Source organism: Galleria mellonella, unplaced genomic scaffold (genome assembly GCF_026898425.1).
Source record: "Galleria mellonella isolate WM207_F2 unplaced genomic scaffold, CSIRO_AGI_GalMel_v1 utg32, whole genome shotgun sequence".
In the NCBI taxonomy this organism is placed as follows: Eukaryota; Metazoa; Arthropoda; class Insecta; order Lepidoptera; family Pyralidae; genus Galleria; species Galleria mellonella.
The window spans coordinates 4,701,312-4,721,367 of NW_026442075.1; the positions used below are offsets into that span (position 1 = coordinate 4,701,312).

At 29.9% G+C, this 20,056-nt stretch overlaps 1 protein-coding gene across 1 annotated transcript; it reads right to left on the reverse strand.

Annotated features, from left to right (window-relative positions):
* Positions 1 to 239: 239 nt before the first annotated feature.
* LOC113510679 (alpha-tocopherol transfer protein-like) lies at positions 240 to 18,253 on the reverse strand. The gene is made up of 7 exons (XM_026894177.3): positions 18,086 to 18,253; positions 17,054 to 17,135; positions 5,278 to 5,437; positions 3,602 to 3,848; positions 3,407 to 3,517; positions 2,011 to 2,144; positions 240 to 1,789 (listed from the first exon to the last, which is right to left on the reverse strand). The coding sequence occupies exons 2-7, from the start codon at positions 17,133 to 17,135 to the stop codon at positions 1,678 to 1,680; spliced, it is 846 nt and encodes a 281-aa protein (XP_026749978.2). The 5' UTR covers positions 18,086 to 18,253; the 3' UTR covers positions 240 to 1,677.
* Between the last annotated feature and the right edge of the window lie 1,803 nt (positions 18,254 to 20,056).

Genomic DNA, 20,056 nt, shown 5'->3' on the forward strand with positions numbered 1-20,056 from the left:
TTTTTTTTTTATTATTTAGCAAAAAGTTTTTATTCTGTATATATTAGATATTTAATATAGGTATTGTGGGTGTTAAGAATAAAAATAGACTGTTATAAGTAAAATAAAAAAAGTATATTTTCCCAATTCTTCCATGAAAGCAAATAGTTTTCATAGTGTTAATAATATTATATACATAACTACTTTTTTCATTATATAAATCTAAGATAGTGTATGTAACTACATAGGTAATTATTATCATTGTTGAAGTTGATCCCGTTATACGATACAATGTAAATAATTTATTAAAATTATAATTGTCATTTGACTTTTATTTTATCATTATTATTCATAAAATATAATTATTTAATCTACTTAACAAATACTACGGAATTTAAGGGTACGTCGAAATTAAAAATTGATAGAAATACCAAATAGAATTAACAATGCCTTACAAATATTATTGTTTCATTTTATAAATTGATATTATATTTGAATCCATTTTATTATTGTTACCTGTCGTATTTTAACTTTACTATTCATTAAATGTATTAAACGTGCGCTGGTGAGAGGGAAGGGCAGCGGCAATAATTAAATACAATTAAAGGTAAAAACTATTCAAGTTTTTACTTCTTTCACAAAAGTGTAAATGTTAATAAAGTACAAAAAAGTTATAAAAAAATATATTTATGATCTGTCGTCAATAGTAGTGACATAAATCGAAAATGGAATGTTTGGTCATTTGGAGATGATAGATGAAAGAAGAATTATGAAAGAAGCTTATCGAACACGAATGAATGGAGATGTCGGTAGGGGCCACCCTAGAAAGACATATATCAACAAAATAGGTGAGCGAGTGCCCGTAACTGGCGAACGTGTATAAATAGATTAATATAAGTGGAGGAAGCGAAAGAGGCCTGTTTGAATCGGAACACTTAATGTTCCATTGTTTTTGCATACCCCAATAGGAGACAGGTGTGACAGATATGTATTATTATTATTATTATTTTAGCCGTTGGTTGTTCACTGCTGAACATAAGCCTTCCCCATAAGGAGAGTTTTGCCAGTAGTTGCCACGCTTGGCAGGCAGGTTGGCAACCGCAGTTAGGCTTTCAAAGATATTTTAAGAGGAACGCTGCTGCCCATCTCTCGACAGATAGATATGTATGTATGTAATTACTTACATATTATGGTGTGTATTTAAATATATACACATTTTATATTCCTTGTCCGAAAAATAATTAAACCAACAAACTACTTATTTTTAAACAGGACACCAGTTATTTTATGCTAGCGAATGTCAGTGGTGTATGTCCATAATGTTATTTATACCTATGTATAGATGCCGGTTACTAATTCTGTTACTATTAATGGAAAGAAGTGTACACTCGGCTTTTTTGCTATACCAAGATGCATAAAATAGCGATAAATATCTATGTTTTGGACAGATTTATTATCTTCTGGGATTCTTTGTATAGAATATATACTTATTTAACTAACTAGGTACCTTGAAATATTAAAACAAATACCCTTAAACTTAAATGTGTAAGTATACGAGTAACAAAATCAAACAATTGTTTTTTTTTCATTGTACTAAATCCTTACTTTATATTTGACAATTTTAAAAGGTAAAAAAAGTCCCACATGTATATCTATGCAATTAAAAGGTACTATTTTTAGTCAACAATAATTATTTTATCAGTCAATTGACAGTGTTTTGAATGACCCGCTCATTGAGTTTTCGATGCTGTTACTCTTTGGTTTCCGCTTAAGATCAGCTTTCCATAAGTTGTCGTTAAGGAACATTTTTCTGTAAATATAAATATTAAAATAAGTATAAAAAAGATTAAGTCAAGTACATACAAGAGGAAAGTACTGATCATTGTAAAAAGTTTTTATACTATTTCAAAAATATATTTTTATTATAATACGTGGTCGATTTCACCATATGGCTTTTGAAAGGTTTAGAAAAATAAAAGTGTGTATGTGTACATACATTACACCTTTGGATGGGGAAGAATAATAAATTACCTGTCTTTTAAAATTTTCGTGATCCACTCTTGGTTTTGCTCTTTCATGCTCTGTGCCTCTCCACCATATTCGGCCGGCAAAAACTTTTTGCCTATCCTCTGCTGAAGACTTTCAACATTGGAGTGGAATTTGATCTGCAATTAGTTAATTTCAAAATCTTATTGTGTAAAGTTCTAAAGAAATAAAACTATATAATCAACGCCTTGCCTTTGTATAATTATTTGGCATTGCCATATTCAAATCTTTATCCTTACTAATAATTAAGTTTATAATTGTGATAGTCTGTTTGTTTGTTACCTCATGGCGTATTGATGATAAAGAAAAACATAGGCTACTATTTATCCCGGTTACGAGGAAGAAGCATGTATACTATAATATATTATGATATATAATATATTATCCCGCGGTTCCGCCTGTGAGAATCAGTACATGAAGTATCCTATGTGTACCAAATTACATTTAAATTGACTAGTATTTGCGTGAAAGAGTAACTATCATTCATCCATCCATACAAACTTTTGCATTTATTATATTAAAAGGATTAACGTTCTATTTTAAAGCTAAATGTACTATTGTTTTAACAATAAGTAAATATATCATATAATATATATAAATATAAATATCATTTAAAAAACTAATATTTTCCATCAGATAGGCCACCAGCTCATTTGTTATTCCGAAGTAGTCTGAAAAGTTTTGTTAATAATGAAATCTAACATTACTAGCAATATACCTTAACAGGTTGACCTCAACGCGGTTCCCCCTGGGAACCATCGTGGTTAATTTTTGACGAATCCATTTCGATGGACCAACTAATCTGCTTCATCCTCACCTGCCATCTCTCACTAATGACCCACCAGGGTAAACTGATATCGCAGATGGTGTTGCCATACCATTTTCATTAATTAAAAAACACAGGTGGAATAAAGGTACTCGTTCAGACGACTTTCGTATAAAATCTCCCCTCGGGTACTGTAAGGTACATGAATCAATCGAACAACAAAAGCTAAATCGAACAAATGCCTTTGTTCAACTGCCGTTAGTGATTGGTTCTCTTTGTCTATTCTATAAAGATCTGCCATATAGTTATATCATCATCATCTTCCTACCCTTATCCCAATCATTTGGAGTCGGCGTAATATGATTTTACCATATTACAAAAAGATTTGCTTTTTTAGTTTTACGACCGACCACCTGCCTGACGTCAACCCTCTTTGGGAATTTATTATATATAAATATTCATTATATATATAAAATTACATATAGTTTATATATAGTTTATAAATATATAGTTTATATAAACTATATATAAACTTATAATATATATATATATATTATATATCTATATATCTTATAATATATATTATAAGATAAATGTATAATTTTTTTTTCTTACAATATCGCAAATCTCGGAGGGGAGCGCTGACTTGACAAGGGCGTACAATTTATCGTAATACGACGGACAATTCACGACGTGGACTTGTTTCACTCGGACCGGCATCGCTTCCTGAAATTAAGCAATATTATATTATTTATTGGAAGTGATTATATAGAAAATAATACAGGAAGTAGTTATGCCATAAATACTTACAAGCAAAAATATAAGAAAATCTCTAAAGTACATAATGTTGACTTTAGGAATGATCTTTAACGTGTAATCCTTGATATCCAGCACGATGATGTGACCAGACGGGAAGAAATCGTAATCTCGAAGCCAATAATCAGCTTGTATAGTGAACGATTTCAATACGTCGTAAAATGAGAATTTCTCCAAAAGCGGATCGTTGAGTTGATGGATCAAAATTTCATTATCTTCTGCTTTGTATGTAGTCACATTTCTGTAAAGAATAGAAGAAGATTTTGTTATGCAATTTAGAATAGCAAAGAAGCTGATGGATCATCTGATGAAAAATGGTAGTCTTTATCTATAGATATGAACAGCACCATGGATTTCCCAGAATATTTCTTGATTTATTTAAACCTCAATGCACGATTATATAATATAATTAAGTGTACATATGGCGGACTTAACACCTAATGACTTTCTCTACCAGTCAACCATGAGGCAAGCAAAAAATGATGTAGGCGGTGCATTTACTACTAATATAAGTACAAATGTTCTTACTAAGTATTATATACATTCACAAATATATATACGTATATGTATATACATACATACACTTACACAAATACATATATAAATAATATACAAGTATAATTCCATATATTCCTTAATGCAAGCTGTACATGATGTCCGAGTTGGGGGCCTGAATTTCTGAGATACAGATCTCTGATTTAGTTTAGGTTGCAGTCTCCCACAAGTTTTCAGTAATTATATATAGTTGTAGTTTTTTCATGTAACTGTATTTTTCTGTAAAATTTGTGGAGAAAATAAATAAAATTAAAAAAAAAATCTGATGATATAATGATAAATTAGAACAGATAAAAGAAAATAAGGCAGAAAATAGTACAATTAAATACCAAAGGAAAGGAGGGGAAAAAAGTTATTTAAAATAATGTGTTACAAGTTTTCAGGAAGTGAACCCGTAGTTTATATTTAAAGGATTTAGTTTAGATTTGTTTTTAATACATTTAATGTCAATAATATATTGTGTTACACCTTATAAATGTCATTTTATGAGGTGTAACAGTGTAACGTCTATAGTGTAACGTCTCTTTTCCTCGTAACTTTACTGCCATAGTACTTACTTAAATTGAAACATAGTTATACGAGCACATCTTGTTTGTTGGTACAAAGACGAACAGTACAAATGCACCTAAACATTTGACTTTGTATACTTATATAGTAGCAGATCAAAATATCGATAAATGTTAATTGTAAACCAATCTCAATATAATAATGTACGTCAAAGCTTCGGTTGGGTAAAGTAAAGAAAATAAGAAAAACCGAAAGTATATGCATTATATTTTACTCCTTAAATTATGTTATTCATTTCATACAAAAATATTGGACAGAAAAAATTTAAATGCTATTTTAAATTGCCACTTCCTAGAGCTTTAGTAATTGAATAAATTGTAAATTAATTTTTTTTTTATTTGTCTCATTTTTGCCAATATTCGATGCATTTCTTCATTACAATATTATGTATGAAATGGATTTTAAAAAAGGAAATGGAAAATACGTTATTACCTAATGACAGAAAATAGATAAATAGGAAGGATTTTAGTACAACATAGTGGAACTGTTCGACTTTTTCCGTTTAGTGAAAAATATCAAGTTCTAGACTAGTATAAAGATATACGTACGTAATTGAAAATGATGATGCCATCTTTGATGATGTAGGATCCCTCGACGTATACAGCTCGCTGAGTAAGGCACGCGTTGTACAAAACTTCTCTATGCACTTTTTGGTCCGCTCCAAACTACCGTAACAGCTGTGCAGGAACTTCCTCAGCATTATGTCATCTATAAATTTCAATAAAACTTATGAGAGACATAAAAAAAAATGCTCCAGGAATATCCTTACTATAATTATAAATGAGAAAGTGTGTTTGTTTATTATCTTCTAGTGCTTTGACGGCTTAACCAATCGCTGTGAAATTTGGTATTATATGGGATGGAAAAGGATTTAGGTGACTTTTTATCCCGATCGGTAAACATACCCCGGTCACGCGGACAAAGTCGCGGGTAAAAGTTAGTAGGTACTTAATAAATGTTATTTACTTATTTTGATCCTGTTGCAATAAGAAGCGTCATGGTTATGCCGTAACCGATAAACTGGGTATATGACTTGTAGGCAAATATATCTGTTTACTTAAAGTCATAACTTTCTTCGATGTTTATTTTCGTCAGAGTAAATTAATAAACTATCGAACTCACAAGTCACCTTGACAATAAAATTCATGACAATAATGACGTCACAAGTTTTACCTCTATATTATTAAAATAATTTTAAGTCTCGATTATCTATATATATATATATATATATATATATATATATATATATATATATATATATATATATATATATATATATATATATAATATATACATATTCATGAAACTAGATTCTAGAGTCTAGAATATATGTTAATTAACTGACACAGATAGGCTATGTCCTTTATCATCTCAAGTGCGTATTATCTCAAGTAAAATAATATGTTACACCAAATTTCATGATGCTTGGTTAAGCAGTTAAGGTACCATCTAACGGACTCGCTTTCACATTTATAATAAAGCAAATATTAGTAAAGATTTCACTATTACATCGTTACCATGACTCGTGCTACAGTGTCCAAATATTTGCGCACTCAAATAAATAAATAATTATCTAAGAATCCGTCAATTCCTTATGTTAATTTTAATTAAATATACATAATTAATTATTATTGTTATTAGTAACATCATTTTTTAAAATCTATTTTTATAGCAATATTAATATAAGTATTTATGTTAATCGACTTTTTGCAGGCTTTTTTTTATTTATTTGAATTTATAACAGGAATTAGGTACTTTTAAATCCAATTATGATAACATTAACATAAACATAAAAATGAGTTTAATTTTACTTAGAGGGCAACAGTTTTCTGTATGTTCGAAAACATTAACAATGTACTGATATTGTCGATTAATTTAAAATAATTTAAAAATTTAATTTAATATTAAATATGAAAATATTACTTAGCTAATACTTATCTCCAAGTTTCATTTTCTCTATGTCTATCTTTTTCTTATATGTGTCTATATATGTATATACAGATACACATATCGTCATAGTCGTAGAATACTGACGGATATGTATATGTAATATTTGTCAGAACTGTCAGTATTCTACGACTATGACAATATGTATATACATACACATATATACATACATATATTATGTAATTATATTTATAAATAATAATTTTAGTCTATATAATGAAATATATATAACCTCATACATCATTACCTATCTGGTTAGTGATATCCTGTTAAATAAGTAAATAAAAACACTCAAAATAAATAATCATAAATTATTATTATCTTACTAGTTTTTCCTCATATAATAAAATTGGAACTAGACGATGTCTGACGATGCCATATGAAATATTTAAGGAAAATTTATACGAGGGACTTTAATAAGAGTAATAAAAGCCAAAACAATATATTTTAGAATGTTTGTCTGTCTGTCTGTTTGTTTGTTTCGGTATCACGCAAAATTTTTGTACTAAATTGGATGAGGTTTTCATAGTTGTGTTCCTTAAAGTTTTAGTTCAAATCTGATATATGTTTTATCTTAACATGTCTTTTAAACGTGATTAAGTACTTCCGTAGTCCACGTGTACGATGTTGAGGGCAAAAACTAACGTGTTTATGAAGATATTTGTTAACAGTACTATGCAAATAGTTAAAGATACAACATGATAATTATTTACAAGCTCAAAACCAGTTGAAGTTGAAGGTCATGGTACTTAAGGTACATTGTTGTTTATACGTATGTGTTTATTTTCCATTATTAAATGTGATTTTTTAATTCCAATCGAGGCAGCCATGGGTACTGGCCATTAGATGGGCGCTTAAATAAATAATATATATAAAAATCCTATTAGTTTATTAATTTTTATCAAAAAAACGTTTAGTGAGTACCCTCGTAAAGTGTCTAAAGATAGCAGTAACGCGTTTAACTAAACTTTGAAGTAAAAAAATGTCGTTACATTACGACCACTGCAAACATAAATCTCTGCAAATACTTATTCTATGGTATGTTTATATAATACTGTGCACACAACTCTAGACTAAATATATATTTATACTTATATAACAAATTTAAGGGACCGTGAAGCTTATACCTGCGTGCACTGTAACGAAAAAAAAAAAACATTTGTATTTATAAAAAAAAAGAATTTCTATTGTGAAAGTAGATACATGTGTAACGAGATTGTAGATGCACAACACTAATTGATAATAGTAAAGAAAGTTACATTTCGAGCGACTTTGATATAGCTAATAACAGTATTAGAAAACCGAAAGTGTATATTATGGGTTTGTTAGTGCGATGTATTATGCAACTAGATGTGATCGCGGCTTCGTTCGCGTGACCGTGATAATAGGTGGCCTATGTCCTTTTCCATGCGAAATAGCAAGCGTATGTCAAATTTCGTGACGAAATCTTGAGATGAGATAAAAAAACTCACTTTCACATTTGTACCTAATATTAGTTATGATTGTATAACGACTTAATAATACTGTGTATATATATATATATATATATATATATATATATATATATATATATATATATATATATATATATATATATATATATATATATATATATATATATATATATATATATATATATATATTTCTTACTACTTAATAATTCAAAAACGATAAAAAAATTTGAGACTTCCATACCAATTTCATAGCTAAACACGCTGTAATGAATGAAAGGATAGGAATGGATGAATAAATGATTTATTGTGCACACTATGGTAATTACAGCTCGTTAAGAAGATAATATGTCGTACTACACAGTCTATTCTACTATTAGTGTGCGGTTTCAAATTATTTTGTTGTTTTTTAACGCATGTTTTTTTTTTTTATTAAAATTCTCAGTTTCACTGGTAGAATAATCCCATTAAAAGGGTGCTAGAGATTTTGACTCATTCTTCGTACGTATATATAGTATTTTTTATAAGTGTACCTTTTTCTTGTACCTTGTGGTAACTGAGATAGAATACAATAGATTTGACTCTAAAATGCCACTCTCGATCTATTTCCCATATGTGAAAAGTGTAAATTGACAGTACTAAATCCATCAATACGCTAACAGTCATAATTGTCGGCACTTGGCGGAACTTTGATCATATTATATTGATACTAGCTGACTCGACAAATAAAACTTTTTTAGATAGGAACACCTTAATCATCTAGCGGTATGAAATATTCTCTACGATGTAGACATTTGGTAGATACTAAATATATATTATATAAAAAAAATTATTAAATACGATCAAGCTGTTTCGGAGGAATGCGACCACAAATACCGTGACACGAGACTACCATTCGGTTTATAAGATATGACAGGAAACAAAACATATCAGTGCAAAATTAGGGAAACTTGAAATATTTATTCATTTTTATTTATTCTTTATTGCACAATAATATTTTGTACAAATGACAAGCTTAATGCTATATGGCATTCGCTACCAGCCAACCATTAGGCAAATACAGAGAGCATCTGAAGGGCAAATGTAAAAAATATGTGACATAATTTATAGTAACATATTGAAGTATGTATATTGTTATACCAAGTTGCTACTTCAGCCTGGTAATAGTATCTCCCTCATTCTCTTCAAAAGTAAAATATATTATTCATCACATTTGGCATTACAAAGTTAAAATGTAAATGTATAATTATTATAAATATGAAATCATTGCTTTAACCTATATGAAGGGAATGATATAAGCTGTAACAGCTGGAAAAGCTGGAAGAGTTATCTGTGTTCTTTTGATAATATATCGATAAAAGAAATTTAGTTAAATTTAATTATTTAAATATTATTTTTATTTGATTAGATTTATGGGATTAGAAATTATTCATTTATGGATTGAAGAGGAAGAGAAATTATTCCTGAATCTACATGTGGATCCAAGTGAACTAAAGCAACTTTTCAACTACGAGATCTGAATAAAACCATAAAGTAATTTAATTACGTATAAATATGTTAAGTACTTACAATCAATTTACAACAGTGTGATAAATCATCTTTCACCTGCTCCGACGTTACTCTTACATCCGGTATTTAAATGAATGGACAGACGAAGACATAGTATAACTATAACGCTATTTGGTGTAGTTCCAACATAAACAAACGCGAGCATATGGGTTACATTCACTACAACGGTAACATTCGACATGTTTCTGACTACACGTTTAGGGATTATAATCGTGAACTTTTTTTGCAACATAAACATACAATAACTGAGATGATGGTGATGAAACATACAATCATTTATTTATTTACACTTTATTACACTATTTAAATATTAAATACAGTATATTTTAATGAGAAGTGTTACTAAAGGCGGCCTGGCCTTATCGCTAAGCAATCTCTTCCACACAACCTTTGGGTAGAGGACATAGAGGACAGGACATGTAGGTACATACTGGCGATTGGAATATTTATTATACAGAGTGTTTAAAAATCAACTGTATTTACATCCAATCTTATCGAGTTTGTTAAAATAAATAATAAAAAAATCACACAATAACGCCAATTTCCTGTTTCCTCATAGCACAGGATATTCTAGTTTGAGGCTCAAACTATGACATCCTGTGTAATCAGAAATGAAAAGGCAGCGAATATCCGGGAGTATACATAGATCTAAGTCAAAAAAGTAAGTAATTAAAAGTTTTTGGTAAGAATTAGTATGGTGTAATCTCATAGCCAACTCTGAAAATATACATATTTTGAGTTGGCTATAAGAATAGTAGGGACTGAAATAACAGCATTCTTCCGCTTATAATCAAATTCAAATATATAAAACGGAGTTTATATATATATATATATATATATATATATATATACATACACACACATACATACACACACATACATACATACACATATATATATATTATTTTTTTCTGTGTAAGTTCAATTGTAAAATTATATGCAATTCTTATTCTTATTATATAAAAATATTAGAATCAATTTGCAAGTTAAATATATCGAATCGTAGTAATTGACGCCGTTTATTAAAAAAATATTGCTAATACAATATTGCATTAAAACGTGCAGGATAAAGATACAATGTATTTCAAGTTTTTATAAGTACTTACAAGTTTTATGACTTACTTATTATATGTATATAACAATAAATAACAGGTCACAGGAGACCAATCTGCAATTGCAAGTAGAGTTGTATTTCATATCTAATATGATTTTGTATGAATTCATAACTATAACATAGTATATACCTATATTTTACTTATTTAGATAATTATGTCATTAACGCGGTAAGATGTTCTCTCCACGTTTATATATATATATATATATATATATATATATATATATATATATATATATATATATATTTCTTTAATAATTCTGTGGTGGCAAACGAGCATACAGTCTGATCCTTATCAAATGAGATTACCATAGCGTATAAATGCCTGTAACACCAGGGATGTGACGCGCGTTACCGACTTTTAAGAAAGATTTTTATGCCCTTTTTGAAGAACCCCATGCTGTAGTCTCTTGGGAAAATCTCGGCAGGGAGCTCATTCCACAACCTGAGCGTTCGTGGGAGAAAACATCTCTGAAACCGCGCAGTACGCGACCATTGAGGCTGTAGGACATGAGGATGAACGCCCTGTCGATAGCGAGCCGTACGATGGTAGAAAGTGGCTGTGGGCATCATATTGAACAATTCCTCTGAGCACAATCCATTGTACATTTTTCTAGGGAAAATCTCAGCAGAAAAAATATATCACAAGTGCTGGCAGGAGGAAGCTCCTCTGGAATCGCACTGTACGAAACCTTGAGGTTTTGCTTTATGTCTACACTTCATAACCTATATCACATGTCAGTTTACGAGTTTCTCGCGCCATTGTTGTTTTGGTTATCATAATTGTCTTGTTTTTTGTCGCATAATTACCATTATTCCTTTTTCGCATTGTTATACCTAAATTAATAAATAAAACTTGCAAACAAACATCGCATCAGGAGATCTTTCCGAGTGGAGTATGTATAAATATAAATAATCCAACTATAGATTTATAATATTGTTTCATGTAAGTAATATAATATTCGACAAATTCGGCTTTCTAAATAAAATATTACTTAAATAGGTTTTTCGTTCCGGAGATCGAACTCGGACAATTATTTATAAAAGTGCAAGACCAAGTATGATGAAAGAGCATGACATAATGATTAGTTGGTAGTAATGAAATTTTTTAGGAAATCGACTTCTCTTTACTGTATTATCTATTTGACTAGATGAGGTAGAATTATTATTATTACTCGTTAATTATATTACAGTCAGTTTGTCGATATTTGCCGTTGTATTATACGTGCGCATATTTAAATCCGATATGGCGAGTCTACCATTATTTACATTAATTTGGTTCATGTAAAATATATTTAGTTGAAAATTTAATAATATATGTTAACGTCCAATTGTAACACAAAAAAAAGGTTCAGCAGTTAAGCTGTTCTTTATAAAATTACTGAATCGGTATTAGAGTTTTGGGCATTTGCATGCGTACTTGGTAATTAAAAGCTTTTTATAATTATTAAATATATTCGTACTAACGTATAATAATAACGTATAATGATATACTAACAGCCGAGTGCATCAAATCTATAATAATTTTGACAGTTCACAGTTACACTAACTGGTAATTTAACCGATAACCGACTAACCTATTTTAATGTGCAGTGTTCGGAAAGTCAAAGTTAAATAGAATAGCCAGGATTAATGACATACCTAAGAATGTACAAATGAATAATTTAGCGAATGAAATACAGTTTTATTGCGGCAACCCTGTGCTATTAATAAAATAAATTATTTTGCATATTGATATGATAGAATATATACATATAATAAAGCCTTTAATTTCTTGCATTATTACAATATTATCTTATTTCAAGTAGGTATATTCAGCTTGTTATTAGTAATTAAGAAGCCATTATATAAATACGCTTTTTATTTTTCATTGAACTATATGATATATATGAACTATTGAACTATGAAACATTGTATTGAACGATGGATTTGTACACATGTATACCGTGACAATAAACTGGTTACGTGCTGCGTCGAGCGATGATAAATAATAAAGGTGTCCTAAGAAATACGTATATTTTGAGATGAAATAACAATTAAGCACAGTAACTGAGAGTTAATCTATGAAAAGTAATACAAAGGTAACTTCGTTAAGGTTATTTAGTTAGTTACTCACTTAGTGTAGTGTACATCCAATAATCCAACTATGCTAAATTAATTACCTTAATGAAATTAGGTTTTCATAGCTTAGCTCTCATATATTTAATAATCCAATTGTGGGATTGGTATGAAACGGAATGTATGTTAAAAGTGAATGTTGTATGCATAGATTGAAATACGAGGAAGGATGACTGATGTGGAGTGAAGTGAGGAACGGTTGGGGAGTGTAAGATGAAGATGGACGACAAATCAACGAGTGTGTGTGCTCCTACGAATTTTTTCTAAGATTTAATTTTGCAATTATATAAAAGTTGAATCTCTTGTGTATAAAAGGAATTTTATTTCTGGCTCCTTGGACCTTCACAATTATGCTAGTTAAGTAAAGCAGTGCAAAGTTATTTATTTGAGTGCACATTAAAAATTAATCCCCTTATTAAAAAACTGTCAAACCTCTTATAAATCTATCTTAGTTATTGAACTGTTTTGTCTCTTTTGCACTAAATTCCCAATTTGAAAAAGTGACAAAACAATGTAATAGTTACAATAGATTTGTTTAAGAAGGCTTTAGTTATAATAGGGGGGGGGGGGGTAAGGATGAATAATTATGGGACGAGTCGACGCTCGTCTTAAGAGTGAGGTATCTCTCTTACTCCCTCCCCCCCTACCTGCAAATAACGATAAATTAAACAAAGTTTATTGCGCTTAGCTTAGCTCACAGTGTACTCGTAGCCTGCACTTTACGTATGATTTTTGATTAGTCAAATAGTCTGTTTGTTTGCTATTATACGAGTAGCTTCACTTTGAATATCTACTTAATATGTTTGTTAATTATGTGTAATTTATTCGTAATTTAAATTTAAGATTTCCATATTACCATACAAGGGAAACAGATTATTAGTAATGTCACTATTGTTTGATGATGAGAATTTTTTGCTTGCTTGTATCTTCTGCATTGATTTGCAACTGATAATGTATTAAATGTAAAATAAATATAAGATTTATTTTTCTTCGTTCGTAAATAATTATTTTAATTCGAACTGTGAAATTGAATCAATGTAAATAAAGATATCCTGAACCTCTCGCATTGGTTTGCGACGAACAATCTTTCTAGATTGCAAATAGGCTCAGATTTGGCGAGATATTCATGTAACTATGGTCACAATAAAAAAAAAATTGCCGTCTCAGTACGACCGAATTTAATTTTTTTTCTCAAGCTACTTCTTTTGGAAATCAATAAACAAATGTACCTACCCATATTATCAAAGGGAGACTTTGTACAAAAGTCTTTTGCTTGGGTACCTATGTCCCATTCGTGTTTCAAACTCCATTTGTGTTTGCATGGCTGTGTTTCGGTTTGAAGGGTGGGATATGGCGTGAATTTACAGGGTACAGAGGAATAACACCTGAGTCCTCAGGAATGGCAACGCATGAGGGGTATCATGGGCGAAACAGTATACTCTGTTATGCCCATGGTACTGCTCATGTCTATAGACGACGGTTACCACTTTCCATCATGTGGGTCGTCAGCTTGTTTGCCATTCTAAGTTGTATAAAATAAAAATCCTTACTGTCCGTTCGAGGTTTAGAAAGAGACATTTACATCAAATTAGTATTCATGTCACTTAATAGAATCCATGGCCTACGCATCATGACGCGACCCTTGTGTTGACAGAAACTATAAGAGATTGTTGGGCCAACAGAGTCATCGTAATATATTTATTGTTAATTAAATTTACGTATTTATTAGCTGTTTACATATATAAAATTCATAATTTCATATATTTAAAATAAGTGTCAACTAAGTGAATTAATAGTCTTTATTTAAATACTAATTACTTTAAATGTGTGTGTGTTTTTTTTTGTATATGCTTGATACTTCTTAACACCTTCATGGCTCGGTTGAGGGAGTATGCGTTTATAAGTTTCATAATGATTAGTTAATCGCCATAAAACTAGAAACACACATTATTTGCGATAAAAATAGTACCATGGACATAATAGAGTATACGGTTTAGCTTATGATACCCCCCATGCATAAACATATCTGAAGATTAAGGTATTATGCCTCTGTAACCTGTAAATTTACGGCCATATCCCACCCTTCAAACTGTAACACAGCCATTCAAACACAACTGCTTCACAGTATAAACACCAAAAGGACAAAGGTACCCAAGCAAACGACAAGGTCTCTATCTGGTAAATATTTAAATAACGACTGTTTGTTCGTTGTGATAAAATAGTAATAATAATAAATATTAATCCTGGATAGCAGCGTTATTTTGTCCCAAAATAAGTTTGTACTATGGGCTTTTTTAATAGGCGAAAATTAAATGGTAACCCCGCCTGCGTTATCGTACAAGTATATAGTTGGAGTATAGTAGTAAAAAACTAATGATATAATTTTGATGTGATGTAATACGATACGCAGCGGGAAGAAACTATTGTTAATAATGGGGATTAGTAGCCCCATTGCTAGCAATACACCCAATCAGGTCGACTTCCTCGCGGTTCCCCCTGGAAATTATCGTGTTCTATTCCAAGTGAATTCATTACGAGAGGCTAACTGACCTGCCTTTTCATTCTCGCCTATCCTCTCTCACAGGCCCTGCCAGTGTATACCGTTAGCGCAGGCGAGGTAATCATTTCATTATCATCTATTTAAAAAAAAAAACACGATACGCAAGTATTATTTTGTACAATGATGGGTTATAAATAATTAGAATGTTAATACACAAAATGATTATGTATATTTATGCAAACATGGTCTTTAGAGGCTGTTATCTGTCACTTTCACTGTCTCTATTACAACCGAATATTGGTATAATTAGTACTGTAATACCTTACAAAAAGTGCTTCTTATTTAGTACAACATTTGGAAAAGTTTACATACATTATGATTAGATTCATTAAATATGTTTTGTAATATTTTTGCAGTCCATTGTGAAAAGTACACACCAATAGAAGGAGCAGTTTTTTATTTATAGCCTACTCTGTTAATACTCAAAAATATATTATATATATACTCCATTTTTTTTAATGGATGATAATAGAATGGTAACCCTGTCTACAGTAACGGTATATGCTGGCGGAGTACCAGGGAGGGATGATAGGTGAGGATGAATATATAGGGAGTCCATATTATAGGGAGCCCAACAATGATGCTGGTCCACGATGCCGCCAGCAGTCTGCTGAGGGCCTACCATGAAATGTTTTCCGAAATTTCAGAGCCAAACGAAATAGAAATTTGATGTTAAAATTACATAATACATGCTGTTTGGAAATATTAAAAATGTTAAAATATTGTTCCTTTGGGCTTTTATGATAGGATGTATGACGAACGAAATGTTAAACTTCATTTATTCATCCGATTTTGGTATAAACAAAAACACGAAATCGAGTCCGAAATTTCGGAATTTCATTTCATGGTACACCCGCGGAACATTATAGTGAGCATGATTTGAAGATACGCGATTGTGGGGAAAATTTCGATACCAAATCGAATATGATAATCAGTATATCCACTCACTATAATATCAAAATATTGAAAATAAAATATCAACATTTTGATAAACAAATAATGCCAGCAAATTAGAGTAGTTTATATTGTATTATAGAAATTTAGTTTATATTGAATTTACTTTGGTGAAGTATTTTTACACAGATTTTTTTATGATAGCTTTAAAACATCTTTTGTGTAGGGTTAAGATAGATTTTAGCATATTTTATTTATTTATTTATTATAAAACGTAGGTAACTACACCTAGATGGTGTATCAAGATAAAACCTACACCACATTTTAAGTTAGAACTTCAGAAATACTACTGTGAAAAACATTTAATTTGCTCTTCACAGTCGTAAAATACGACTTCTGTTGCTGTTATTTATTAAGACACTTCATATATTTTTTCTTAAATATCTTCTATGTACGACTATGGTTTAGTCGTAATTTTATTTTATTATATTAAGGCGTAAGATAAAATGCAAATGTGTATCTTTAAAAAACAGATTTGCATATATTAATAATCTGATTAAAAAAAATATATTTTAAATTCATTGATACAAGTAATATCAGATTGCTGAGTTTTTGACTTCAATGCCATGGTTACACCATACCAGCATTAACGTGCAAGAATTTCCACTCACCAAGGTCTCGGGGCAGGTAATTTTCTTTCGCTATCCATTCTTTGATAGACACTATATCTTGATCATTTACTTCTTGCGGCATCTAAAAAAAAAGTATAATTTTATTGCTAAATAAATACGTACCTGGTATAAATATATAGGTTGAATTTTAAATTAATGAAAAATCTATAAATATAAATACCTAAGTTACAATTATGCTTGAAACATTATATACATATATCTACTTTTACAGATTTTATTTATTCGTAATTGCATTATAAAACAAAATAAAATAAATAACCTGTAATACTACTATAAGTACTTACATGTGAAAGTTTATGATTCTTGGATTTTAATTATCTACTAAACTGGGTTTAAACTAATGAAGGAATTTGAATAAAATTTGATATTTAGCTACACTGATGGGCAATTAAGGTAGCTTTATTTTATTTATTTTAATCGAGTTAAAGTTAGTAAATATACAGTTACAATTAACTTCTAGCTTACTACAAATATGATTAAACGATAACCTTTAATTATCTGTAACAAGAGAGTTAGGTATATTGCAAGGATTGTTGATAGAACCAACAAAGTATCTATACCTATAATTTACTTAATTTACTCATATTATTATACTTATTGGTAATCACGTTTTATTTTTTAATAATAGTTATCATGAATCATACTGTATTGTAATTATAATAATTCATATTGTGAATAACGCTGGCGTAAATAATTACAATACATTATATTTTATTTTTTCTCAATGTTCAAAAACAAATTTAAATGATGGTCCTTGTATCAATATATTTCGATAATAAAAATATTGTGTGATAGATAATTCTAAAAGATATATGATAGATAGTTCTTAAAGCTTTACGTGATTTATTTATTTATATAACAAAATTAAAAGAAAAAAAAATTGAGAAACAGAAAAAAATATTATGAAAATAATAAAATTACTAGAGATAAATACTAACACTTATTGTGCATTAAAATGTAATACTATTTCGAATAATTAAAACTAATAACACAAAAGCAATTTCTACATACCTTGCGGAATTCTTCACTGCAATGTAATGAATCTGAACGAATATTTTTTTTATTACTCAACTATTTTCGAAACGCGAATGCGCGCATCAAATTTCGTGGAGTCGCTCACTTTTCGTCTACCAAGCGGAATGGTATCACCACATCAACTAAATCACTGCGTATCACAACTACAGAGCTTGCTTTACGTACCTACCTGTTACTTGCGAATTTACTCCGATTGCTCGGATGAAGTACATTGTGTTTGTTTTGGTAGGAACACTATATCCGATTCTGAACATTACCATCGTTCATATTCGGATATAGCGTTCTAAAAAATTAAAGATAGCAAAAAATAAATACAATCTTACTGCAAAATGTAATAATAATTATAATTATATGTGTCATAAAAAATATTATATTATATAGGTTTTATAATAAATTATTATTTTTATTATTTAATACAAGCAGCTGGTATCATAAATGAGCTTATAGAAAAAAAAGTAATTAATATACATATGTCAAAATATGAGTTGGATAGTCATATTTTTATAGATTATTTTATATTTGTATTATCCTATTAATTAATAATATGATAAATTTAAAAGTTTATAAAAATGTATGAATGAAAGTTTGTTTGTTTACACGGATAGGTTATATCCTAACTTGCACATACGGTACTTTATGTACTGATTAATGCGGGCGAAGTCGCAGGATGCAGATTAGCAAATAAATAATTTATCAGCCAATAAATACTTAATACAAGTAAAGGAAACTCACAAAAAGAAACGATACTATTGAAAATTACAGCAAGCACACTAAATTAATCAAGTTGTAATGAAATGAATTAACCTTTTTTACAGATATCTTGGTACTTGTATGATAAGTACTAAGATTACAATTAAAGAAGTTAATATGGCAATAATGATTGTTATGATAAGTACTAAGATTCGTGTTTTACAATTAAAGAATTTACTGGGTACAGAGGAATAATATGGCAATAATGATTGTTATATGTCCGTATTACAGGATACCACTTTCCATCAAGAAATGATTTTTAAAATAATTAATTTTACAAGATAAAATTGAAAAAACGAATTTGAAGCATGCACTCAATGTAGGACATTTAAACGAAATATTCCCATCAGGGACAACAAATCCGCGATATTATTATTAATGATTTTATATTAACATAGTCTCTGTGCTCCTGGCGGAATCCTAAAGAAATTAACTATTTATATATTAAATACTAAATTAAATATAGTATGCGTATTAATTCAATTGTAAATCATATTGAATCACGATTGGGTGCAATTTAGCTTTATACATCTATGTAACCTCAAGCTGAATAAGCAATCCTTAATAAGTGTTATTTTGCTAGTTAGGCTGACATCGACTAAATAATTCTAATTCAATGTAGGTACCACGTGTGTTGTCATAATGGTGACATTGACCGACCACTAAGTAGGTGCATAACCTTATATCTACGTTGCCTATTAAATTTTGTTCGAATCTTGCGACAGTGGTCATTTGAATAAAATAAGACCGATATTTCGTTAGGTTTGATTTCGTTCATTTAATGGCGTGAACCAAGGTCGTCACAGTATATTCTGTGACGTCCATGATGCTGTTCATGTCTAAAGGCGACGGCTACCACTTTCCATATGGTAGGGCGGTAGTGTGTTTTTCAATGTAATTTTGATAAAAAAGGCTTGGTCGTTCTTATATTGTACGAGCTATTTTCTACGACTTTTTCTGCATTTTTTTTATACGATTAACAAACAAGCTGACGGCCCATCTGATGGAAAGTGGTAACCGTCGCCTATAGACATGAGCAGTACCATGGACATAACAGAGTATACTGTTTCGCCCATGATAACCCCCATGCATTGCCATTCCTGAGGACTCAGGTGTTATTCCTCTGTACGCTGTAAATTAGTATATAAAATATTCTATGTGCTAAATTAGAATATAACCTAACTTTGCACCAAATTT